General features: G+C 54.3%; 1 protein-coding gene across 3 annotated transcripts in view; it reads right to left on the bottom strand.

Moving 5' to 3' along the window:
* The window catches only part of HS1BP3 (HCLS1 binding protein 3), a 36694-nt gene that overhangs the window by 8187 nt on the left and 3054 nt on the right, over positions 1-25453 (bottom strand). Inside the window, exons 2-7 of one of the 3 annotated variants that reach the window (XM_052648724.1) lie at positions 22012-22177; positions 17115-17322; positions 16044-16094; positions 15379-15589; positions 1470-1630; positions 44-179 (exon numbers count right to left, since the gene is read on the bottom strand). In XM_052648724.1, coding sequence (XP_052504684.1) covers positions 44-179; positions 1470-1630; positions 15379-15589; positions 16044-16094; positions 17115-17322; positions 22012-22177 — 933 coding nt within the window. Of the gene's footprint in view, positions 1-43; positions 180-1469; positions 1631-15378; positions 15590-16043; positions 16095-17114; positions 17323-17638; positions 17765-22011; positions 22178-25453 lie in introns of those variants that run through there. The other 2 variants (XM_052648727.1, XM_052648726.1) reach the window with 2 other exon arrangements.

Genomic DNA, 25453 nt, shown 5'->3' with positions numbered 1-25453 from the left:
ACACACCCTGACCTGGGGAAGCATCACTGGAGACAAGCGGTACCTGAACAGCTCCTCGGAGGCCTCCCCGTGGCCTTCACGGGGTGTGGCTCCGCCACTTCGGGGAGCAGCTGGCAGCAGTAAGGGGTCATCCAGGGGGACAGCTCCACCGAGGTCAGGATCGTCAAACAGCTTCAGGGCTGCAGAGGAGGGAGCGGCAGGGTGGTCAGAGGACGGGCTAGCCGGTCCTCGGCTGCCTGGGGGGTGCAGGGTGGAGACTGTCTGGCCCAACCTCCTGGCCCAGCCGAGAGAAAGGGAGTAAGGTTGCCCCTTTGGTCTGCAGGGCAGAGTGTAGAAGAACCAGGCACTTGTGGGGGCCTGGTGCACCTGTGTGCCTAGCCCCGACCCCACCTCCCTGCATGCTGGGCCAAAAGCCACGTGGAGGCACCTCCCTGGTTTCAAGCCCTCAAGGCCTCCTCACTGCTTTGAGGAAGAACCTGACTCCTCAGCTCACTGCCCCCAGCTGCCCAAGCACCCCTCCATCTCTTAGCTCAGCCCCCAGGGCTTGGACCCGTCTTTCTACAAGCACTCACTGAGTGCCAACCACCAGCTCTGGAAGTTGAGGTCTGCTCCCCAGCCCCTCCCAGTCTCAATGCTCAGCGCTGCCCTTTGTGACAGGCGACTGCAGCCTCTTTGCCTGGAATCAGCTTTGTCAGCAGCCATGGCAAACTCCGCCGACCCCTTGGGATCCAGTTCCTCTATCCATCCCTTACTCAAGAAGCCCCTCAGCCTGGGGATCCCCATGGGCACTGACATTCTGCTCGGACCTGTTACACGCCGAGACCACCTCGTAATGGTCAGGAGATGTCCTGTCTATCCCACGAGAGACCCCGAGGCCGGGACTGCGTCTCTCTTCAGGCATTCCTGGGCCCCCACACAGAGCCTGGCCCTCACCAGTTGCCCGGTACCAACTGAATTAATGGGTGACATCAATTCCCTGCCCTGGACGCAGACCTGGGAGCTGGGTGGACAGGTCAGACCCAGGGGTGAGTGCAGAAATGCCAGGCCTTCCCAGCTCCAGCTCCACACTGGACCCTCTCATGGGGTCTCTGCAGGGGACAGAGTCTCCTGTTACAATCCAAGCCATGCAGAGTCCCAGCACCCCTCTCTATCTGATGCCCACATCTGGCTGTGGAGGTAACAAAGATAATTTTACACCAGTCACAACCCACACTTTTCAAAGCAACAAAGAAAACTATCCTTTGTTTCCGAGGGATGACTAGCATTAACACAGCCCTGGAATGTTCTGGGCTGTGGGGACACAAGGTGCAAGACTAGATTTCTCCAGCAGAAAATCCCCACCAGCTGAATCTGTATCGTGTCAAGACTGGCATCCTGTTCGTGTGTAGTGGGCCTGACGCCCTTCACAGAGGTTGGTGGGTCACCTGGGAGGCACTGAGAGCGAAGGGACACCCTGGGGATCTACTTACAGTCCCCGGGGGGTGAGTCCTCTGCGTGGCCCCGGGGAGAGGGCTTCCTGCCCGGGCCGAAGAGCCCCTCATCAGGATCAACCTCCTCATCAAAGATGGTGAGCCGGGGTGCGGCTTTGGGCTTCATGGCCACTTCGGGACGTTTCTTGGGCTTCTTGGAGCTGGAGAATCACAGACAGAACTTGAGGTAGGGACTTCTCACAAGAGCCCTGCTGGCCCAGGGGCACCCTAGTCAGACCCATACAGGCAAGGGGCAGGCTGGCGCTTGTGTCAAGGACCTTGCCAAGAACCTGACAGTGAGAGGGTGAGACGCTGCTGTGGAAGCAGCACAGTCCCGTGCCCAGGGAGCGGCCGCGGTGGAGATGCATGCAGAGATCGGGGGGGCATCTGGACTGCACTACCAGCTGCAGACAACTCCCAGCCTGGAAGGGCCAGCAGGACGGGTCACAGGTCAAAGTACATGGCCTCCGTGCGGGGCGCCCAACCTCGGCACTCCCTGGAGCCAAACTCAGAATCACTGCACAGACACTCGGACACGGGGCTGAGTACACAGGAGGCTACCAACCTTAGGGTCTGGGCCCAGGGGAGAACAGAAGGCAGCCTTGGTCAGTGCTGTTTTCCCCGCACAAATCCACCTCTTTGGTGCAACCTCCATTATTCTAGAAAACATTTCAGTTCCACTGAGCAACACTCCACCCCCTTCTTCAGCAAACCCCTCTGGCTCCTCAGAACCCCAATCGGCTCTGCACCCCTCAGGTCCTTTTATGTCTCATGCATCGGCTGGCCGAGGTCCTGCTCTGGGCTGGACACTGCTGCGGGAAACCAGGAGGGGGCTCGAGGGAAGTTTCTGGGCCCTGGGAGGGCTTTACTTCCTGCTCAGGTGGACACGTCAACCTTTAGGGACCCAAAAGCTGCAGACCTACACACGTCACTGGAAGTTATTCTGCCAGTAAATAAACAAACTTGGTTTTATTTTAACAAGATGATCCAGTCCCTGTTGGTGATGCCTAAATTAGCCATTTTAAGGTTCCTGCAAAGAACAGAAATAAGCTTTTAACTGGAAGTGGGATTTCCATGGGCCAATCTGCCTGCAGGGGAGCTCCACTGGACCAGGGTCACCGTCTGGGTTCACGCTGGTGATAACTATGCGGTTGAACTGCGCTGACAGCACCGTAAACAAGGGTACAGATTAACCAGCAGCAGATAAAAATAGCAGCAGGGCGGCCCTGGGTGCTGGAAGGCAAGGCGTTCAGAGGCGGCCATTCCCATGGTCTGGATTTAGATGTCTGGGAGAATTTGGGGGTCCTGGCAGAGACGGGGAGAAGCTGGGAAAGGTGGAATGTACCTGCTTGAGGCCGCAGGACCCCCACACCTCCACGCTCAGGGCCGAGACCCCAGTGGGAAGGTCTCTGTGGGTAGATGAAGAAACAGTGGTTCAGAGAAGCTGGATGTCGGCTCAAAGCTACACAGCAGGGAGGGCCAGAGACTCTCCAGCTACACCCAGTCGCCGCTCTTTCTTCATCCCGGGCACAAGGCAGACAGGCTCCAGCCCCAGGCCACGCCTCTGCCACGAGGCCAGCCCTGGGCCCTGTCCATGATGCTAGGTGAGGTGAAAGGGGCCTGGGCTCCTCCAGAAACCTCACATCCCCTTCCTCACTCACCTTAAGGAGTCAGGGTATCCTACTCTTAAAGACCTGGGATGCTTTCCCCTTCTGTTTCACACTCCCGGCAGAGCCAGGGGAGCACGAATGACTCCTGAGAAGTGGGCACCAGGGAGGCCCTGGCCTTTAGCACAGGCCAGCCGGAGACGGTCACAGCCAGCCGAGACCCACTGAGTCAGAACCCCAGCGGCAGGCCTTGGGCACTGATTGTGTCCCTGTGGGCTCTAGTGACCAGCTGTATTCGGGAGCTGGACCAGGCTTTGCTCCATGGCTGACCCTCAATTACCCATTGCAGCCGCCCTTTTCTTGGCTCTGCTCCTGGATTCAGCAGAGGCTGCAGCAGTGAAGCGCGGAGATCCCTTAGCATCCCCCCAGCTGGGGTGCAGCCCCCAAGGAGGCAGGGTCGGGCTTGGCCACTCCACAGCCACCATCCGCAGATCCATCTCACTCTGAACCACCAGCTCTGAGACCTCACGTTCGCAGCCTCCCCAGCAGACGGGCCCCCAGGGCAAGAGCTGGGAGCTTCCCACTGACTAGAAACCAGAGGGAGCCCAGAGAGGCAGGAGGGTCTGAAGAACAAAGGAAGAGAGTAAACAGACATGATTGATTATCGCGGGAGAAGCCGCGCAGAGATGGCGATGACTTCCCTTCCTGCACCTACTTCTGGTTCGGAGACCACAAATGAGGCCTGGCTTTCCCGTCACCTAAGTTTTCCTCTCAAACTGTTCCTGTTTTTCTCCCTGGAGACATTTTTTAATCTTCTGTTGTCTTGAATTGAAATAAGGCGACTCGTAATGGCACATGGGGCTGCTCTGTCAGGCACCATCTGAGCCCCACCCCGTTCCACCCGGGCCGTCCCCGGAGGAGACAAAGAACAGGAAGGGATACGGAGCTCTGACAGGTGAAAGCCCCAGGTCCTGTCCTGGCTGGCCCCAGATTCAGTACCTAGGTGCTCAGTAGTGTGCCTGGTACAGAGGAGATGATCAATAAATATTAGATGAAGGGAGGGATGAATGGAGGGGTGGCGGAAGGATGGACAGATGGACAAACAAATAGGTGGATGGACAAGGTGAGAGTACACCTCTAATTCAGACTTATTTCTACGTCCTCCCCTCGGGAGGGGGGAATGGGAGGGAAGAGAGAGGGGATGCCAGCAGACAGAGACTCTCTGTCCCATGGCTCCTCCTCTCAGGCACCCCAGCTGGTCTCTCCAGCAGCCCCTTGCCCTTCTGTAGGGAGCTCATCCTTTCACTCCCAGTGCCTTCCATGGCCCAGTGCTCAGTAAGTGCCTCCCAAGGGCAAGAACCTGTGCTGGGTGATGAGAGCACGGAGACAAGAGACTTGGCGCTGTGCTTGGAAGCTCAGAGCCGAGCAGAGTCACAGACACATACCTGTCATCACCACATGGGGCAACTGGACAGCCGGAGCCCAGAGGAAGGAGTCAACCCAGCCCGAGGGCTTCTGAGAAGAGGTGGCGGAGGGGTGAGCTGAGATCTCGGGGGCTAAGGGCAGAAGACTGACACAGGCAGAGAGGCCCTCAATCTGGGAGGGGCTGCGGCAGGTGTGACTCAGGCAAGATCGGGTCCCCCGTGGAAGCTCTGCTCCTGGTCTAGGGAGAAATGATCAGGCCCCAAATGGGGCAGACAAAAGCAGGGAGAATGTCAGCAGGCAAACTGCCGGTAAATGTGGACAGCTGAAGTGACCCAAGGGTAGAATGGACAAGTGAGGATGGTGCTCAATTGTGATTCAACGATAGGATGGGCGTTTCACGTAAGGTGTCACTCCGACTCCAAGCCTGTTCCTGCCCCTCGCTCACAGGTCATATGAGCATAGACTGAGGCTGCACACATGGGCCACGGTCCTGGCACGCCCTCCGTTCCCCTCTCAGCTCCACCTGCATCCACCCATCTGTCCACAGGACACACCACCCAGCTCTGCCTAGCCCGTTGCTGGCCATAAAGGGTTTCCCCCCACCGCCCTCTCTCTCCTCTAAAGGAAGGCAGGTAGATCAGGCCAGTCACCGGGGATGGGGCAGCTGAGCATGAAACAGAGGGGTCTGCAGTGGACAGAACAGCAGCTCCTGACCCTGGGAGGGTTGTGGGAGGTGGTGGTGGTGGTTGGGGGCAGTCCCTGGACGGGTACAGGCACGTGGAAGCATGCTCCTGCAATACACTTGTGTGTGCACGGACAGATGTCAGCTATCCTGCCATGTGTGCCTGATCGAAGACAGATGTCCTGGCCAGGCCGCATCCTGAGCTTGAATGAGAGGTGGCAGGTGCCACGGTTGACAGCTCTAACAGGCCGAGGAACAGCCCTGCTCCACGGGGCTCAGGCGGCCCTGTGACAGTGATTGACACCAGCGCGTCCTCCCCTCCGGCCACCCAGGGGGCTTGTGTCACTGTTCCCGGGCGCACCTGCCCCCGTGGTAGACCCCTGGGGGGAACCAAGAGCCCCAGGGCCCGTGGGTACCGAGTGACAGAGGCATCTCTTAGACTAACCGGAAGATGGCGGGTACCTCTAAGCAAAGGATCACACACAACATGTCTGTTAACTTTCAAAGTCAGGGTGATGCTAAACCACACGTAGAAATCGACCTCTTTCCCAAGCACGTAAATTTCCTGCTTCAAAATAAGGCACTTTTCATCTTAAATTTATTTATTTTTTTTTCAATTAGAGAAAATTCTCAGCGTGCCAATAAATGAACCTGTGAAGTTCATTGCAGGACAATGTTATCCTCAGCAGCACTGGGCAATGGGCTTCCACGGTGATTGGATCACCGTGAAAATCCTGGAGGAAAGGCATTGATGCTATGGACCCACGTGGGCCTCGCTGGGACAGGGGTTCAGGGACACAGTGGACAGAGGGATAGGCAAGAGCCCTGTGAAAACACTGAGGTGGGAAGGGCTTGGCAGGTCCAAGTGCCCAGCAGCTGGATGGCAGGTACATGGAGGGAGGAGGAGGAGGGTCTGAAGGGAAGTCAGGGCCGGGAGAGGCGGAGGGGGCTTCTGATCGTTCCTGAGAGAGGACTCCTGGGAAGGGATTCAGAACCTGTGTGTGACCCCAGGTTAGTCATTTCACTTTCTGAATGTTTCCTTATCTGTCTGGTGGGAATAAGGAATGCTCCAGAGACTGCAAAGTGGAGCCCGGATGCCATCTTGCTGGGCAAAGCAGAGGCCTATGATCACAGGAGGACGTCTAGCTCACACTGTGTTTCAACCCAGCAGACTTCCCCTGGGCCTGAAGAAGCAAGCTGGCTGGATCATGTGGCTACTCTGGACGCCCATCGTTTGCTGTTTTCCCAGAGTCACCCTCTCAACAGCCCCACCCTGCCTCTCCAGGGCCTCAGAGACCTCTCTCTCTTCTCACTCAGGGGGATGCCAGTTCTCCCTCTCTGCACAGGGGTCAAACACTGCCCCTCACCTGGCCCAGCAGCAGCACCACCAAGAAGCCAGGGCAGCCTGGCTCTGCCACCCCGTTGCTCGAAAGCAAAGCACCCTTTGCTGGTCACCCCCACAACGGCCCTAAGAGACTGAATCCAGATACAAGACAGAACTCAGCGCCCAGCCTGCAGCAACTGGCCCAGGAAGCCTCACTCCAACCTCTGCAGCGAGTGACCCCAGTGGCTGGGTGATTAACAGCTGCCGTCTTCTCCAGTCTTTCCCAGGGCTTCCCTGGTGGCTCAGACAATAAAGCTTCTCCCTGCAGTGCAGGAGACACGGGTTCGATCCCTGGATCAGGAAGATCTCCTGGGGAAGGAAATGGCAACCCTCTCCAGTACTCTTGCCTGGAAAATTCCATGGACTGAGGAGCCTGGCAGGCTACAGTCCATGGGGGTCACAAAGAGTGGGACACGGCTGAGAGACTTCACTTTCTTTCCTTCTCTTCCTAGTCTTTACCCTGCTGATCACTTCCTAGGCCCACGACAAAGCCGAATATGCTCACCTGACCAATCGTACAGGACACCCCACTTCCAGTTAGGCCTCTGGTTTCCCCATGTCAACAGCCTCCAATAGGGCAGACTAGAGTCTTCCCGTTTGCCACCAGCCATCTCTCCCACTCCCCACCTGTCTATGAGTCTCTGTAAAAGGGTGGCTGAACTCCCTTGCTACGGCCCACCATGAATAAACGGCCTTTGCTGATTCTCATATGGATGGTCTCTGTTTATTCAAACACCCCCCACAACACTCCAGATGCTGGTATGACCAGTGGATGCTGGCAGTCCCTGCAGTGGAGAATACCCACCCTCACATCACCCACCATGGAGATGAAATGGACCAGGAAAAGTCGGCACCCAGCACAGGTTAGGGCTCAGTAGGCAGTGACAGGGTGAGTCCTGGCCAGTAGGCAGGAGGCCGAGGCTCCTGCCTGGATGGTGCCCCAGACTGTGTAATTTTGGAAAGGTTCCTCTGTTGCAACCACAAAGATGCTGGAAATCAATCCTGTATATACACTGGAAGGACTGATGCTGAAGCTGAAGCTCCAATACTATGGCTATCTGATGTGAAGAGCCAACTCATTGGAAAAGAAGACCCTGGTGCTGGGAAAGATTGAAGGCAGAAGGAGAAGAGGGAGACAGAGGATGAGATGGTTGGATGGCATCACTGATTCAATGGATATGAACTTGGGGAAACTCTGGGAGATGGTGAGGGACAGGGAGGCCTGGCGTGCTGCAGTCCATGCGGTCACAAAGAGTGGGACAGGACTTGGCGACTCAACAACAACAAAGATACGGAGGAGAAGGCCTTTGTGAGCACAACTCCCAGGGCTGATATTTACATATCAACAGGAAGTGGAAAAGCTGCCTTTTTCATTTTAATTGTTTAAATACCCAAAGGCTTCTGGCTTCTTCAGAGGAAAGGAAACTTGAAGTAGTGATAATATCATACAAAGGAAATTACCTGTATTTCATCCCATTTTATCTTTACAGCCACTAGGCCTGGACTTTACCTCTAATTTACAAAGAAAGAAACTGGAGGCTCTGGGAAGTCCAGCAACCCGCCAAGTGTCCACCGGCTGCTAACTGACAGAGCTGGAACTTGAACCTAGGACGGTCAGCCTCCAACCCTGCTCTAGAGTGACCGTACACTCTAGGTTTTCCAGCTTCTGAAGTGGCTTTCAAACCATACTCAGGGGCCCTGACCTCCTGCAGAAGTGCCCATGGCCACCAGAGAGGTGGGCCGAGGCTGAGGGGACAGAGATCCAGAGCCCGCTACTCCTGTCCCAACCTGGGCCAATTCGACTCCATGTATTTTATCCATCAGGGTTCTGTATGCAATTTCTGTTGCCCCAGAGCATCTGCTACTCAATGGAAGAAGTGGAAGGCGCTGTTTCCTGTGTTGCCCCTGACAGTATTCATTCCGGCCAGACTCTGCACTGCTGCGGATGGAGAAACACAGCTGGTGCAGCATGCCTGGGTGGGGGTGGGGGGTGCTGTGGTCACCCCAATGGCAGCTGTTACTGCAATCACCGTGACGGCTCTAGGGTGAGCCGAGGGTGCCCACTGTGCCCCCTGCACCCTCACTGTTTGGTCCCAGGACAGATCAAGGGTAAGTGCTGTCTGTGGAGATACAGTGAGATGCCACCAGCCCTGGGCCACAGCCCCAGCAGCGATCAGGAAGAACGGACCTCTAGCAGGTGACCAGAGAGGGAAATCCGGGGGCTGAGAGTAACAGGAAGGCCTCCCTGAGCCTGCCTCCTGGAAGCCTCCGAAGGCAGCAGAGCCTGGCAGCTGGCGGGGCTGCTCTCTGCTGCGTGCCCTCCTGCTTCTCCAAGACTTTTGTTAGGCTCAGTTTTGGGGGCCCCTCAGACGTGAATATGCCTGCAGAGCACGTCAGGAGCTTGTGAAAACACAAGTTCTAGGGCTCCACTCAGGTTCCAGGGGGGGCCTGTGAACTTGCATTTCTAACCAGCTCCAGGGTGGTGGAGAATTCCCAGCTGGGCTCTGCTATCCTAGGCGGGGCTTGAATACTACAGGGCCCTAAGCCCAAGGGTGAAAGATGCACTATTTAGAAAGAGGCCTCCAAGGAGAAGTGGCCACGCTCCTGTCCTTAGGGGCTGCCTCACTTCTAAATCATGGAAAAAGTATTAATAGTTAGGTGAGGCGATAGGTGTCAGCTGACCTTAGCATGGTGATCATTTTGCATTGTAGGTGTATCAACATTGTACCCCTTAACCTTACACAATGCCATAGGGCAACTTCATCTCAATAAAGCTGGTGCTGTTGGTCATTCAGTCATGTCTGACTCTTGCAACCCCATGGACTGCAGCCCATCAGGCTCCTCTGTCCATGGAAATCTCCAGGCAAGAATACTAGAATGGGTTACCATTTCTCTTTTCGAGGGGATCTTCCTGACCCAGGGATTGAACCCAGGTCTCCTGCACTGCAGGCAGATTCTTTACCATCTGAGCCACCAGGGAAGCCCCTAATAAAATTGGGGGGTGGGGAGGGTGGTTGGATGAATACACCTTGGTTAGTAGATCTGGAGGTACCTGGCAATGTGCGAGAAGGTTTCAAAACCACACAATCATCCCAGAGCAGAAACTTCATCCAAATATAGGAAGCAAGACATTTTTATGCTAAAACGCATATGGTCATTTTACGAAAGATAAAACAACATTTGGATAAATAATTAGGACAAAACACACGATTCACATCCCAAAGAAATGTCCAGCCTCACCACTCGAGGCTGTGGCCCAGGGGCTGGGTGCTTGCTCCCCATCCTCTGAGCAGACAAGCCCGGACAGCGGGAAGCCCAGTCTCACAGGACAGCATGTTCATGCAGGAACCAGCCTGTCCCTCGGGAAGCTGAGGGTTCTCAGGGACCCGGGGCAGGGAGGGGAGTTCCCTGAGCACTGGGGGAAGAGCAGGGGGCAGCGGGTCTTGCAGATGAGTAGGCTTTGGAAAAGCAGAGAGGATATCCCAACACAGGGGAAATTAAATCCCTAAAGACCCCTTCACTGGAGAGGCACAACCAAGACCCCTCACAGAGCTTTTGGGACCTTGCTCTGGGGCAGGCAGCTGGGGGAAAAGCTCAACAGAATAAACACTCCATACACGAACAAGTTCATCATTGCCCGTAACTGCAAAAACCTACAGAAAACACCACAATGTCCCCAATGCCATTTATAGCACATTAGTCTGATGCACTAGCATCAAGTTAGGAAGGTAGAAGTCTATTTATTGATACGGAAAGACCTAGCTGGAAAAAAAAAGCAAATTATGGAATGGTGCACATTAACACAATCCCATTTTGTTAATACAATATGAGGTTCGTGACATTGTATAGGAGGCAGGGTGCAAGAGCATCCCTAAGAAAAAGAAATACAAAAAGGCAAAATGGCTGTCTGAGGAGGCCTTACAAATAGCTGTGAAAAAAAGAGAAGCAAAAAGCAAAGGAGAAAAGGAAAGATATACCCATTTGAATGGAGAGTTCCAAAGAATAGCAAGGAGAGATAGGAAAGCCTTCTTCAGTGATCATTGCAAAGAAACAGAGGAAAACAATAGAATAGGAAAGACTAGAGATCTCTTCAAGAAAATTAGAGATACCAAGGGAACATTTCATGCAAGAATGGGCTCAATAAAGGACAGAAATGGTATGGACCTAACAGAAGCAGAAGATATTAAGAAGAGGTGGCAAGAATACACAGAAGAACTGTACAAAAAAGATCTTCACGACCAAGATAATCACGAAGATGTGATCACTCATCTAGAGCCAGACATCCTGGAATGTGAAGTCAGGTGGGCCTTAAGCATCACTATGAACAAAGCTAGTGGAGGTGATGGAATTCCAGTTGAGCTATTTCAAATCCTGAAAGATGATGCTGTGCAAGTGTTGCACTCAATATGCCAGCAAATTTGGAAAACTCAGCAGTGGCCACAGGACTGGAAAAGGTCAGTTTTCATTCCAATCCCAAAGAAATGCAATGCCAAAGAATGCTCAAACTGCTGCACAATTACACTCATCTCACACACTAGTAAAGTAATGCTCAAAATTCTCCAAGCCAGGCTTCAGCAATATATGAACCGTGAACTTTCAGATGTTCAAGCTGGGTTTAGAAAAGGCAGAGGAACCAGAGATTGCCAGGAGCCAGCACGGGAGATCCCACCCATGACAAGGTCATGTAGGACTTGAGGGACTCCCTGGGCCGATCCCACCCATGACAAGGAGACCTGACAAGCTGCAATTCATGGGGTCGCAAAGAGTTGGACACGACTGAGTGACTGAACTGAACTGAACTGAAAATGAATTCTTTTCATAGAAAATTCTGAAAACCTTTTATATGTTAGTAGGAATGTGCCAACTAAAAATGCTTGTGTGGAAAGGCAAGAGTGGCAGAGAAACAAACACTTCATGGCAAATAGATGGGGAAACAGTGGAAACAGTGGCTGACTTTATTTTTGGGGGGTCCAAAATCACTGCGGATGGTGATTGCAGCCATGAAATTAAAAGATGCTTGCTCCTTGGAAGGAAAGTTATGACCAACCTAGACAGCATATTAAAAAGCAGAGACATTACTTTGCCAACAAAGGTCTGTCTAGTCAAGGCTATGTTTTTTCCCAGTAGTCACATATGGATGTGAGAGTTGGACTATAAAGAAAGCTGAGCACCGAAGAATTGATGCTTTTGAACTGTGATGTTGGAGAAGACTCTTGAGAGTCCCTTGGACTGCAAGGAGGTCCAATCAGTCCATCCTAAAGGAGATCAGTCCTGGGTGTTCATTAGAGGGACTGATGCTGAAGCTGAAACTCCAATACTTTGGCCACCTGATATGGGGAGCTGATTCATTTGAAAAGACCCTGATGCTGGGAAAGATTGAGGGCCAGAAGAGAAGGGGACGACAGAAGATGAGATGGCTGGATGGCATCACCAACTCGATGGACATGAGTTTGGGTAAACTCCGGGAGTTGGTGATGGACAGGGAGGCCTGGCATGCTGCAGTTCATGGGGTTGCAAAGAGTCGGACATGACTGAGCGACTGAACTGAACTGAACCAGGAGCATATACCTTCATGACAAAAGGGCTTTTAAATGTGCTTTTAATTTTTCTACGCTAATTGCATATTATTTGAGTTACAGTTAAAAATGTTCCTAGCAGAGTATTTCCAGCCAAAGGCAGAACTATTATGGGAGAACTTCACCTTTCTTAGAACTGTGAAATCCCTAAAACAGAAAGTTAAATATGAAAACTGTGTTCCACATGGAAAGCGATGGTGAGGACATTAAGTGAAAAAGCAGAGTATAAAAGGCATGTGTGCTATGTTTGCAGTTATGTGGATCAGCCTGGGACAGGGATGCAAAAAAAAAAAATCTGCAAACAGGAGAGTGGCTGGGTGGTGAGGTTTTTTTTCTATCTTGAGGCACTTTCTAATGGTCTAGTAATGCCTCTTTCCCTAATCAAAATCAGGTTTAACAGACAAAGGAAAACCAGGCTTTGTGCCATGGCGCGCACCCTCCCAGCAGCCCTGCAGTGGAGCAACAGCGCCCCACAGTGGCCATGGCAGGAAGGGCCGACACCTGGAAACGGAGCACCAGAGCCTGGCCCAGATGGGCGCTCAGGGTCGGGTGGCTGGGAAAGCAGAGATGCTGCATCCACAGAGGAACTGAGAACACAGGATGGAGAAATGAGCACGCAGAGCGTATCACTCCTGCAAAGATCAGAGTGTTCCTCACCGCAGGGTGGGGTGGGCCGCACTGCACCAAGAGGGTTAACAGGCCCACCTGGGGGTCCCAGGAGAGGCCTGACTTCAAGGCAGGGCTCTGCCACACCTAAGGCTCTGGCCAAGTGCCCTCTCAGCTCTGTCCTCTATGTTCCCATCTGTGAAAGGGGGGTATAATCCTAGGGCTCTGCTGGAAGACTGGATCGAGGGTCAAGGCAGGGAGGTGGCATCAAGTCCTATCTCTGCCATTTGGGGCTGAATGAATGTGAATGAATCACCAGACCCCAAACATCAGGCTCTTCATACACAGAATGGGCCTGATGCCAGGGCCAGCTTCCTAGGGCACCATTTCCCAAGCCAGATCCACAACGGATCCAGAAAGCAATGTGGTGAGTCATGACCTTTAAAAAAAATATAAAATATCTATCCATGTAAAGGCTAATCAATTCCTGGCATTTAATACATTCTCCAAAAAAAAGCTAGTTGTTATTATTCCCAATGGAGGCAATAGCACTGACTATTATCACATTGCTTAAGAAAAGACTGACAGAAGGTCAAAAGACTCTGGGATTTCTTTCAGGTGCTCAGCTCTCCTCGGATTCAGGAAGGAGGCCCCTGAGTGCAGAGCTGGGGATGGCACTGGGGGGCCGAAGTGGGGGTGACAGTCAGTACCTTGCCCGACAATGCTACTGAAGTAAAAGCAGGAAATTAAAGGCAGCCCTTGCCAACCCCAAAGAGCATTTTCCTACCCAAAAACGGAGCAGCTTTGCTAAGCACATCCTTCAGCCAAAGGCTGGCACAAACCACACAAGCCCATCTCAGTCTGAGGGCGAGTAATATGCAGTTACTCAGAACAACAGACAGGATGAGTTCAAACAAATACAGCCCAACACGGCCCTCGGGCTGCCCGAGGCTGATAATGAACTTCTCCCAACATGATCTCACTGTCGTTCCCTCAGGGACACTGACCTCCTCCCAGGTCAAGGCCAGCATGAGGGGCTGGGAGGAGCCTGACTCCTGGGCAACAAGGAGCTGCAGGGCCTCCGGCTCTTGTCTCCCATCTCCCTGAGCACCTGGGATCTTTCTCAAGTCTGGCTCCTTGGCCCCGCTAGGCTGGCCTCACAGTGACCCTGTGACCACATGTCCCCATGCACCCACCCTCACCGTCACACAGGAGAGGAAGCCCTGCCAGCAGTGGGCAGAGCTCTCTGGACTGCACTTATCATGCTGTTCAAGTTGAACTTGCCTCTGCCTCATCTCTCTTCGGCTCTAATTTCTTTCTGGAACAGGACTTGCCAGACGGGCAGAGACAACGTCACCCTGGGTCTGCAGTCCAACTCTGCGGAGGCGGAGAGGCAGAAAGACGGGGCCGTGACATCTAAGCCACTTACCCTACACGAGAGCCCCAAGAGACCGGTTGCCATCACTACCCTGTGCTTCCGCTGCAGAAAACTGGCGGAGAGGGATAAACTGCCAGGACTCCAGCCCAGGCAGTTGGCTCCAAGGTCTCGGACAGGATTCCGAGCTCCATTTGCATCCCAGCACCACTGTTCCCCAGTCCCCTGACCGCGGGCAAGACATCCGGCCCCTGCAGATGCCAGTCTCTTTAATGTGTCAAGTGACGTGACAACGCCTGCTTGCGGGGCGAGCTGTCAGTGAGATCTGGGAGACAAAGGGCACGGTACACCACCTGGTGCATAGTAGGTGCTCAGAACCAACAGTTCCCACCTTGCCTCTTGCTCATTTCAGCCAAGAAGTGAGGGTGCTGGGGGAGGCGGTGATGGTGCTGAGTCTGTCTGGCTCCCCTGTCTCCTTCTGGTTGGGAGGTCCTGCCCACCGCCTCAGCCGGTGCCCGCTGGAGGGGCCTGGGAAGCTGAAGTCTTGCTCTCTAGTCTCTTCTAGCCTGCAGCCCCTCCCCCACCTCAGGGGGCTCACCATGGGGACTCACGGGCAGCTCACTGACTAGCTGAAGGCAGTCAGAGGGCCAGGAAAGGAGATGGAACAGGAGGGTGCCAGAATCAGGACACCAAGGGGCCTTCAAGACCACAGCTAGCTGTCTCTTCTTCCCCAGTGCACGTGCGTGTGCACCTGTGTTCACGCATGTGCACACAGAGGGAACCACAGTCTACACAGGGCTTACTCTACCTCCTTCCATCACTCTCAGCACCTTAGGGGTCATCAGTCCCCTCCAGCCTTACCTGGAGGCAGGGTCAAGGTAAACAGCCCCACCTTCAGGGCAGTGGAGCCCCGGCCACGCGAAGCAAGTCACAGGCTCCATGATGAACTGGACAGAGAACCCAGGCCTCCTGGGCTGGGTTCAGGATGCCTGGGCTGCTGAAGTGTCAGGGTTGGGGTGGCAGCCTGCCAGGCCTCTGTAGAATGCTGGGGGCCCACCCTGTGACCAGGGAGGGGCAGGCGATACCTGGGCCCAGCCCCAAAGACCCAGGAGATATTGAGGATGAACAGAGAGCCAGTCTCCCTGAGTACTCAGCGATGATCTAGGGAGATGGGTTTTCTCCGACCCCCAGGAGGGAGGGAGGAGCCCGGAGCAAGCCAGATGGGGGGCGCCCCACCCAGAAGGGGAGACGTACCGCATGATGCCCAGAGGGTCCAGGGCCTCCTCCTCCTCTGAGGATTTCTCTGCATCCCTGTCCTGATGGCCCAGCGTGGGGAGTCCCTCATCTTCCACTTGATCCTGCTGCTGGAAGAAGTCCAAAGCATCCTCGTCCCCTGCGTGGCTATCTGTGTCCAGTACTGAGACATCCCTGCTGCCGACATCCGCGGCCCCGGGGGACCTGGTGCCTGTGGAGGGAGACAGAGATGGTGCCTGGCACCTCCTGGCACTCAAGCTCCTGCACCAGCACCCAGGGCTGGAGGCCTCCTGACGCGTCCTGGGACTAGGATGGCAGGTCTGTGTGGGTGAGTGTAGAGGGGGAGATCAGCAAAGCGTGGGGTGCCGAAGTTACAAGCGGGAGCCTCAGAAGAGAGACAGCAGTTCCTCAACCTCTGTAGCCCGGGGCCTGTCAGGACTACAGACTACAGTCCACAGGCTAATGGGAGACCAGACAGTGTCTGGGGTCCTCACAGAACAGCTCCGGAAACGACGTCCATGTGGTGGGGCACGTCGGGGAGCTCTGCCTAGCCAACCACTGATGAGACCTGCTCCGAGGGTCTGGACTATGAACTCCATGAAGCACAGTGAGCAGGTAGAAGATTCCAGAACAAACTGGGATGGCGTCACCACAAACTGGCTTACGTAAGCACTTCTCAAAGCGTGGTCCACCGGCGGGTGTCCACAATGAGGCAACTACAGAAACGGGGAACAAGATCCAGAAACTTCCATAGCACCTTGGAATGCTTGTCTGCGACAGATCGGGAATAAAAATAGTTAGCCCTTCCCCCACCGATGGTTTGAGAAGCATGGGTTTAGAATGCTTGTTTAACTCGATCCAGTTACTGAACAGCGTATTTTTGAAAGCAGTGAACTTCTAAGATATATCACCCTGTGGGTAAAGAACCCATCAGCATGCCACAGAGTGCCTGGCACACAGGATATAGCATGTACACTGATATGACATGTGGAACTAAGTGGTATTGATTACGTCATATTACGTTATGCTTTGTTATTTTATTAAGACAAATGTAACATCCCTTGCAAAATCTCACGACCCTTCCGTTTCATGGGGTAAGCATCACACGAAGAACATTTTTACAGATATGCTCAGTTACTGAGTTGCATCCAACTCTTTGCGACCCCGTGGACTGTAGCCCACCAAGCTCCTCTGTTCATGGAATTTTACGGCAAGAATACTGGAGTGGGTTGCTGTTTGATAGGTATAAATGATTTAAATATTGCAAAAATCTCATGTGAGAGATCCTAATTGTAGCTTCATTTTAGAGATAAGGAAACCGAGGCAGAGAGAGGCTGTGCCTCTCTCAGACCACCTGATCCTGCTTCTCCATAAGTGTGTGTGTGCATGTGCACGTGTGTCTGTGTGTGTACGTGTGAAGGGGAGCTCTGAAAGGGGCTGGCCAGGAGGGGAACGGGAGGGGTCAGACTATGGGGAAGGCCCCTGGGTGAGCCCCGTCCAGCACCCAAGCAGTCTATCCTCCAGGGCTGGGTCCCAGGCCCCTTCCACCCACCACCATGACCCCGGCCCAAGCATGACAGTGAATGAGGCCCACATGCCTCAACAGCCTGGCCGAGGTCTCTGGGCTGCACAGGGTGCTGTGGACCCCCCCTCCCCTGCCCCCACCCCAAGCCAGGGCAGCGAGGCCTAGTTCTGGGCCAGGGGCCCGGAGGGATTTGGGACAGGGCCTCAGGTACCTAAGAATTCCAGCAGCTCTGGGCTGCCTGCCAGCTCGGCATCCTTGGAGATGCAGCGCAGAATCTCGTCGAACAGGGCCCTCCGCTCCCGGATGTCACCCTCCCCAACAAACAGGACCTTCCTGGGGAGTGGGGGCAGGCTGGCCGTCGGGTAACGACTGCAAAGTTTCTGGTAAAACTCCTCAATGTCGCTGTACTTTTTGGAGACCTGGAATGAGAGGAGCAGGTGGTTTCCTGAGGGAAGAGGGAAAACAGAGAGGGCTGCACCCTGCCCCTCAACTGCAACAGAGATCCCCACGAGGGCCGGGCTCCTCGGTGGACCCTCCTCCGGGACCAGATGCAGGTGCCTCCCACCCGACCCTCTGCCCCACGCCCTAAGCCTCCTGATCAACACTGGGCACAAGCCCCGAAGTCCCAGTGGCCCAAAGGAAGGATGCAATCGTGGTGGATTCAGGGCCCTGTCACTGGTCTGGGTAGAGACACTTGATACAGGGACCTGGCCCGCAGGTGACTATGACCTATACCTCCATTCTGGGCTTCTGTGCATTAGCAGGGTGACCTCACGGTCTGGCCAGCTGTTAGGTCCTCTTCCAGCAACAAGTCACCTTTTCTCTGGGTCATTCTCCTGTGAACTAGCAAGAGCCTTCGACAAAGCTGGTCCTTACATTGCTTAGATGGTGGAGAACAGATACGGCAAGGCTGGTTTCTGGTCCTGGGGCCAGCCAGGACCCCTCTGCACACCGGAACCTCAGGGAGGCAGGCCGGGGCTCCTCCTGGTTGTTAGAAGGTGGTCCTCAGCTGTCAGGGTCACCCCGGGTCACTCGGCTTTCTGCGGAGCTGGGGGGTGACTGCTACCGCCTCTCGGCCTCTCCCCGGAACTCCCGCTACAGCTAAGGGCTTGTCCACTCATCAAGCTCTTGCTGTGTGTTTACTCCGTACGGGGACATCCAGGGTGGTCTCTGTCCCTGAGGCTCCAGGTTTCCAGTTAAGGGAGCAGCTGTAGGACTGGGGGTCGGCGCCATCACTGTGGTCTGTGTAAGCCAATGCAGGCACTCAGAGAAGTCATCCTCTCCACGCCACACCCCACAACAGCCCAGTGTCCTCCCTTGTCCTGGACTCCTCTGTGCTCTCCCCACACGTTGGGCCTGTCCCCTCAATTCCTTGGGAGCATTAGGGATGAACACAGATATTCCCACTTCTGCTCCCAGACCAGGGCTGTGCGCCCAGCACACACTGAAACGCTGCCGTGGCTGATGGGCTGTGGGGAGTCTGGATGCATTCAGACAAGGGACACCCAGCATTCCGGTCGCTCAGCTCTGTTGGAGCACACAGCCCTGGCTGTCGAGCATGGGCATCAGAGCCCTCAGGCTGGGAGAGTTCCAGATGCTGGCATGTGGCTGGAGCACTGGGAGACTTCAGGAACCCCAGCGGGGAGTTACCTGAGACAGGGGACTGTGGCCTGCAGTTGTCATCACAGAGCTTGACTCGGGAGCTTTGCTGAGAACAGCTTTCAAGGAAGGCTTTCAAGGAAAGGTAAGAGCATACTTTCACAAAAGTGACACAGGCTCCAACTCCTGGTGGTTCCCAAAACCTGACTCTACCAGGTTGGGGGGAAGAGTGCCCTCTGCAGGCCTGACTGCTCCATGCAGGCCAGGCTACCAGGCCCACCAGCACCCAGGTTCTGGGAGCCAGCTGTGGGTCTCCAGGGCGCTGGTAGTACGGACAGCCTAGGGTACCACCCCATCTCGGGCCCACACTCATAAGTGCTCCAAAGCAAGGGCTGCCACTCCTTTTCAGGAACAGAAAGCAAAATGCTCATTCTTTTTTAAAGCTAAATCATGAAACTTCAAAGAAAGTTCAGGTTTTGGGTTACACCCCCAGATCTCACAGGGTGTAAATGCATGCTTGGCTCCCACAGGTGGTTCAAAATGTTTGAGAGGCAACTCCCTGCACGGGCACCCTTGCACACAGCTACCCACAGGGCAAAGGTATCACTGGTCAGGAGAAAGTGGCACAGGTGTGACGGTGGAGGTGTCAGAGGTGTCCCCACACACCCTGGCTGGGAAGGCCAGCCAGGACCCAGCGTGTCGGCCGGGCCTTTCACGGGCCCCCGAGTGCTGCCTCTCCATCTTGCCCAAGGACTTGGGCCTCAGATATCTCTTCTTTGCTCCCATCTCTGAAAAACACGGGTGCACTAAGCTCTACTGGGGTCAAATCAGATTTGAACCCACCCAGTGGAACAAAGCTGCAAACCACCCCGTGGAACAAAGCAGTTCCTACCTGCTATCATGTTGCACCTTGGTTCTCACCAACAGCCTCTTTAAGAAGCAAATGAAAAAATCACTCTCTTCGGGCACTTTCCAGGATGTGCTGAATGTCTCTTAATCAAAAAAACTGTGCCATAACTTATCTCTTAGAATCTCGCACAGGAAGCGTTAGTCGCCCAGTCATGCCTAACTCTTGGCAGCCCCACGGACTATATAGCCTTCCAGGCTCCTCTGCCCTTGGCATTTTCCAGGCAAGAATACTGGAGTAGGGTGTCATTTCCTCCTCCAGGGGATCTTCCAGACCCAGGGATCGAATCCGCATCTCTCGCGTCTCCTGCATTGGCAGGCAGATTCTTTACCACTAGCAACACCTTTTTGCGCTGAGGCAATCGGGTATTCTCTTGGCTTCATGGACTTGTACACGTAATTCCTTTCCCCGGTTTGAGAGATGTTCTCCACTATCATTGCTTTAAATAAACTCTCTGCTCACTTCTCTCTCTCTCCTGCTTCTGGGACACCCAATATCCTAAGGTTGCCTTTCCTAAGAGATTTGGATAGTTCTTGTAGAATTTTCTGTTATTTCGAATCTTAATTCCCTTTCCTCTTCTAACTGTATCATTTCTAGATTTTTATCTTTAAACTTGCTAATTCTCGCTTCCATATGGTCTTCTCTACTTCTAATCCTTTTCTAAAGTACGTATTCTTCATCTCACTTCCGGGGTCCTGCAGATCCAGAATTTCTGTTTGGTTCCTTTTTAGAGTTTCAGTCTCTTTGGGAAAGTATATCTTCTGCTCATTAACTTCATCCCTGAGTTTTCTTATTGCTTGTTGAGCTTCTTCATGACAGTCGTTTTGAATTCTCTATTAGGCTGCACTGTTCTGGGTCTTTAAATTTGGTTTCTAGAGAATCATCATTTTCTTTTGTGCCAGTGTTACTGTGATTCTTCATGGTGCTTGATGAGTTCTTCCTCTGCTGGGACATTTGAAGCATGAAACACCTTTCTTCTTTAGATAAAGCTTTTTCATTTTTTAAAATTTGATTTCTAACAAGTCAACAGGTGAGAGGCTTTTCTCTTTTTTCCAGCAGGTGGCGCCACAGCACAAGTTTTTGGTTTTCTGGGCTCCCAAAGCACTGCAGATGGTTACTAGGGGCATGAAATTAAGACTCTTGCTCCTTAAAGCTATGAGAAACATAGACAGCATATTAAAAAGCAGAGACACTACTTTTCTGACAAAGGTCCATCTGGTCAAAGCTATGGTTTTTCCAATAGTCACGTATGGATGTGAGAATTGGACTGTGAAGAAAGCTGAGCACCGAAGAACTGATGCTTTTGAATTGTGGTGTTGGAGAAGACCCTTCAAAGTCCCTTGGACTGCAGGGAGATCCAACCAGTCCATCCTAAAGGAGATAAGTCCTGGGTGTTCAGTGGAAGGAATGATGCTGAAGCTGAAGCTCCAATACTTTGGCCACCTGATGCGAAGAACTGACTCATTGGAAAAGACTCTGATGCTGGGAGGGATTGGGGGCAGGAGGAGAAGGGGATGACAGAGGATGAGATGGCTGGATGGCATCACGGACTCGATGGACGTGAGTCTGAGTGAACTCCGGGAGCTGGTGATGGACAGGGAGGCCTGGCGTGCTGCAGTCCATGGGGTCACAAAGAGTCGGACACGACTGAGCGACTCAACTGCACTGCCTCTAGTCACACTAGAAGACTGGCACTTTCCAGCCTCCAGTGCCCCTGGTGGAGGCGGGCCTGGTGCCCCTGTTGCCACCGCTTGTGCCTCCACGGTTGCTGTTGCCTTGCTGCCATCACTGCCTAGGACACGGAGGTGATGGGCCCTTCCGCTGTGTCACAGGCTCGGCCTCCCATGGGAGCGGGTTGGGCTGAGGTCACCTGCACTTACGCCGTGTCTGGGGTTGTCAGGTTTAGGGATGCCCCCACTGTGGTTGGGGGGTAGGGAGGCTGGAGCTGTGGGCCAGCCCTGCACCTGGAGGGATGGCACTGCAGGCCCTGCTGCCCAGTTCCTGGGGCTGCAGGCGGCTGATGAGGCCAGGAGGCTGGAGGTGTGTGTGCCGCCTCCCTGATGCCACTGGGTTCTGGGGGCTGTGGGCTTGGCCCCCAGGGCTGGGGACCCATGACTACACGCACCGCGTCTACTACGCCCCCAGCTCCACCTCCTCCGTGTGTTCCGAGCGGCCCACCTCTAGACGGACAGATGTGCACGACTGCTGCGGGTGTTTACTGGCTCTAGACTGATGGAGAGAGACCAAGGGAGTGTCGCATCCGCCCTAACGCTGATGGCTCCACCCGCTCTTCACACCACAGGTCAGCTCTGACCTCTCTCCGAACCCTTCCCCTAGGATGGCTTAGGTGCCCCCCTCAGCACCCCCACAGCCCCTGCCCCCGTCCCCTGGGCTCCCGTCTCTTCACAGCTCTGTCTCCCCACAGATGGTCAGCATCTGATTCACTGGTGTCCTTACTGCCAATGCACTCTGGCATCCTCCGATTGAGGGCTGGCTAGAGCATTGCTTGCACCCTGCTGCTACCTGAACCCTAGCGGGAGGCGTGTGAGTCTCCTGGGACCGCTGGACCCTGGGGAGCACCCTGCCAGAGCCCCTAGCTCACCAAGAACTGGACGACGTCCTCAGGCCTGTGCTTGGCCGACTTGAACGCAGCCAGCCGGGTGACCACCAGGATCTGGTACTCCACGTGCCCTGACATCATCCTGCCCCGCACCTCCTGGTGCTGCGGCACGCTCAGGTCCAGGCCCGTGTGGACATTCTGAACTCGCCTGCCAGAAGGAGAGAAGGCAGAGAAAGGTCAGGTTCAAGTCAGCAGGCTTCTCGAGCGAAATGCTGGTAAGTCCTCAGGGGGTCCCGCAGGCATGGGTGCAAGGCTGTTCCACTGGGCAAGTCCTCAGGGGTCCAACTCCAGGCTACCCACCCCACTACATGCCAGCCCCTCCTGAAGCCTGGCTCCCCAGGCCAGGGCCCCGCCTGTGGGTCCCTCAAGAACGAAGGCCTGTTCTCAGCAAGAAAACAGGTGACAGTAGAGAAGATGGGGCTGTGGAAAGAGCAAATTCTTTGCTCTGACGGTAAAGAATCTGCCTGCAATGAGGGAGACCTGAGTTTGATCCCTGGATCGGGAAGATGCCCTGGAGAAGGAAATGGCAACCCACTCCAGTATTCTTGCCTTTGAAATCCCATGGACAGAGGGGTCTGGCAGGCATTCGTCCATGGGGTTGCAAAGATTCAGACATGACTGAATGACTAACACAGGCTTCGAGTGGATACTTGGCAAAATGTTACAGCTTTTCGAGAATTTTTAAATGCTACACAAATGCAATGAATTGCCCAGTGAGCAAAGAAGTGATGAAACGTTTCCCCTGAGGTAAGAAAAAAGGCTAAATGTATTCCTCTTTCTGGGTGAGGGTATCATGGAGACCTGAGCACATAAACATAACCCACACAAACACCTAAGACAGGATGCGCTGGGCACACCGTTATCAGGGTTCAGACCCACCCTCTGCAGGGCAGGGCTTTCAGAAGACAAGAAAGGGGAGGGCCCAAAGGGTTGGGCTGCCAGGGCGACAGCTGGGACACGGCCCTTCCCTGCCCCGAACTCTGTCCCAATCCGACACGTGACACCCTGCCCCCTGCACTCCTTCCACACAGGTCCCCCCCTTTCCACACCGGGCAAGTGACACCATACCATGATGCCATTCGTCACCAGCTGGGAGGACAACCCACCACACAGCCACTTACTACCAAATGTAGCAACCTCTACACCCACGAACATTTTCACAGGGTGGAAGGCAGGGGTCCCCAACCCTGGACCACAGATGGTTACTGGTCCAGGTTAGAGACCTGCCCGCACAACAGGAGGTGAGCAGCCTGCAAGCAAGGGAAGCTTTAACTGTGTTTACACATTACTGCCTGAGCTCTGCCTCCTGTTGGATCGGGGGCAGCATAACAAATGTAATAAATGTAATGAGACCGAATCATCCCCAAACGATCCCCACCCACCCCCACCCCGCATCCCTGGGAAAATTGTCTTCCACAAAACCGGTCCCTGGTGCCAAAAAGGCTGGGGACTGCTGGTATAGTGAAAGAAAGTGAAAGCACGAATCACTGAGAAAGGCCCGGGCGAACCTCCCTTCAGGTGAGTGTTAAGTAAGTTCAGCATTCACGTGCCACTTGGAAAAACAAATGATCAGCCCTCCTTTCCTTTCGCCAATGACCAGATGAGTGTCCTGGCCTTCCCACCAGGCGCTAAGACCCTCCACTCCTGGCTCTGTGTGTGGTGTCCCTGCGAGACAGTGTTACGGGCACAGGAAGGCAGAGGGGACGAAAGGCAAGAGGCACCCCCGCAGGCTCTGCTGTGGGGACCTCGCCTGTCCAAGGTGCTCCCGCAGCCCTACAGAGGGACACCACCGCTGAGACCTGCTTCAAGTCACGGAGTGTTCTGATCACTCAGTCATGTCCGACTCTGCGACCCCATGGACCATACAGTCCATGGAATTCTCCGGGCCAGAATACTGGAGTGGGTAGCCCTTCCCTTCTCCGGGGGATCTTCCCAACCCAGGGATCGAACCCGGGTCTCCCACACTGCAGGCAGATTCTTTACCAGCTGAGCTATCAGGGAAGCCCAAAGTCAGGGAGTGTGTTAGTTGCTCAGTCGTGTCTGACTTTTTGCAACCCCATGGGCTGCAGCCTGCCAGGCTCCTCTGTCCATGGGATTCTCCAGGCAAGAATACTGGAGTAGATTGCCATTTCCTTCTCCAGAGGATCTTCCCAACCCAGGGATTGAACCCTGGTCTCCTGCATTGCAGGCAGATTCTTTACCATTTGAGCTACAGGGAAGCAGACACAAAAAGGGAGTCACCTGTACTTGGGCTCAGTGGGTCAGAGGTGGAGCCAGGGTTCACTGCAGGCTGCCCGCCGCCTTCCCACTGACCCACACCTCCTAACAGTCCCGCTTACTGCTCCGTTTCGGAACACCACACCCGACAGGTTCTCCAGGGCTTCTATCTGTGGACACCCCCCTCCATTTCCATTGTACCGCTCGTCCTGTCATGCCACCCCAGTTGAGAGGTCCTGCCCCACGGCTGGGATCACAGACTCAGCCTGTTCCCCTAAACCCGCCAGTTCTCCAGGTCCTGCGCACCAGAGTCCAGCAGTGGCAGGCCACTGGGATAAACGCACAGACACACTGACTAAAGTGTTAGTGGCTCAGTTGTGTCCGACTCCTTGTGACCTCCATGGACTGTAGCCCACTAGGCTCCTCTGTCCATGGGATTCTCCAGGCAGGAATACTGGAGGGGGTTGCCACTCCCTTCTCCAGGGGATCTTCCTGACCCCAGGAACGAACCCCAAGTCTCCTGCACTGTGGTTAGACGTGTTGACTGGTCCCACTTGAAATTCATGGCCACAACCGGCAACCTGCGGTGCTCGGCCGGGCAAGCCCAGCTTGAGCTCAGTCTAGGGGGTTCTCCAAGTGTGGTCCTCGCCGCATGAGCCCTACATAGGAGCTTGTGACAAAGGCAGATCCAGGCTCTGCTGAATCAATCCTCATGTTAACAAGCCCCCCAGGGGACTCTCATGCCCCTGAGCCTAATCCACTCTGTGTCCCATTCTCCTCAGGCCCCCAGGGAAACTTTTTTGTGAAGGGCCAGATAGCAAATATTTTAGGTTTTGCAGGCCACAGGGTCTCCATTACCACCATACCCAACTCAGCCACTGTAGAGCGAAAGCGGCCAGACAGTACATTCAGTTCAGTTCAGTTCAGTTCAGTCATTCAGTCGTGTCCGACTCTGTGACCCCATGAACTGCAGCACACCAGGCCTCCCTGTCCATCACGAACTCCCGGAGTCCACCCAAACCCATGTCCATTGAGTCTGTGATGCCATCCAACCATCTCATCCTCTGTCATCCCCTTCTCCTCCTGCCCTCAATCTTTCCCAGCATCAAGGTCTTTTCAAATACTTAGACCACCGCATCAGGTGGTCTAAGTATTGCAGTTTCAGCTTCAACATCAGTCCCTCCAATGAACACCTAAGACTGATCTC

Source organism: Budorcas taxicolor, chromosome 11 (assembly GCF_023091745.1).
Source record: "Budorcas taxicolor isolate Tak-1 chromosome 11, Takin1.1, whole genome shotgun sequence".
Classification (NCBI taxonomy): Eukaryota; Metazoa; Chordata; class Mammalia; order Artiodactyla; family Bovidae; genus Budorcas; species Budorcas taxicolor.
This window is presented reverse-complemented; position numbering and strand designations above follow the sequence as displayed.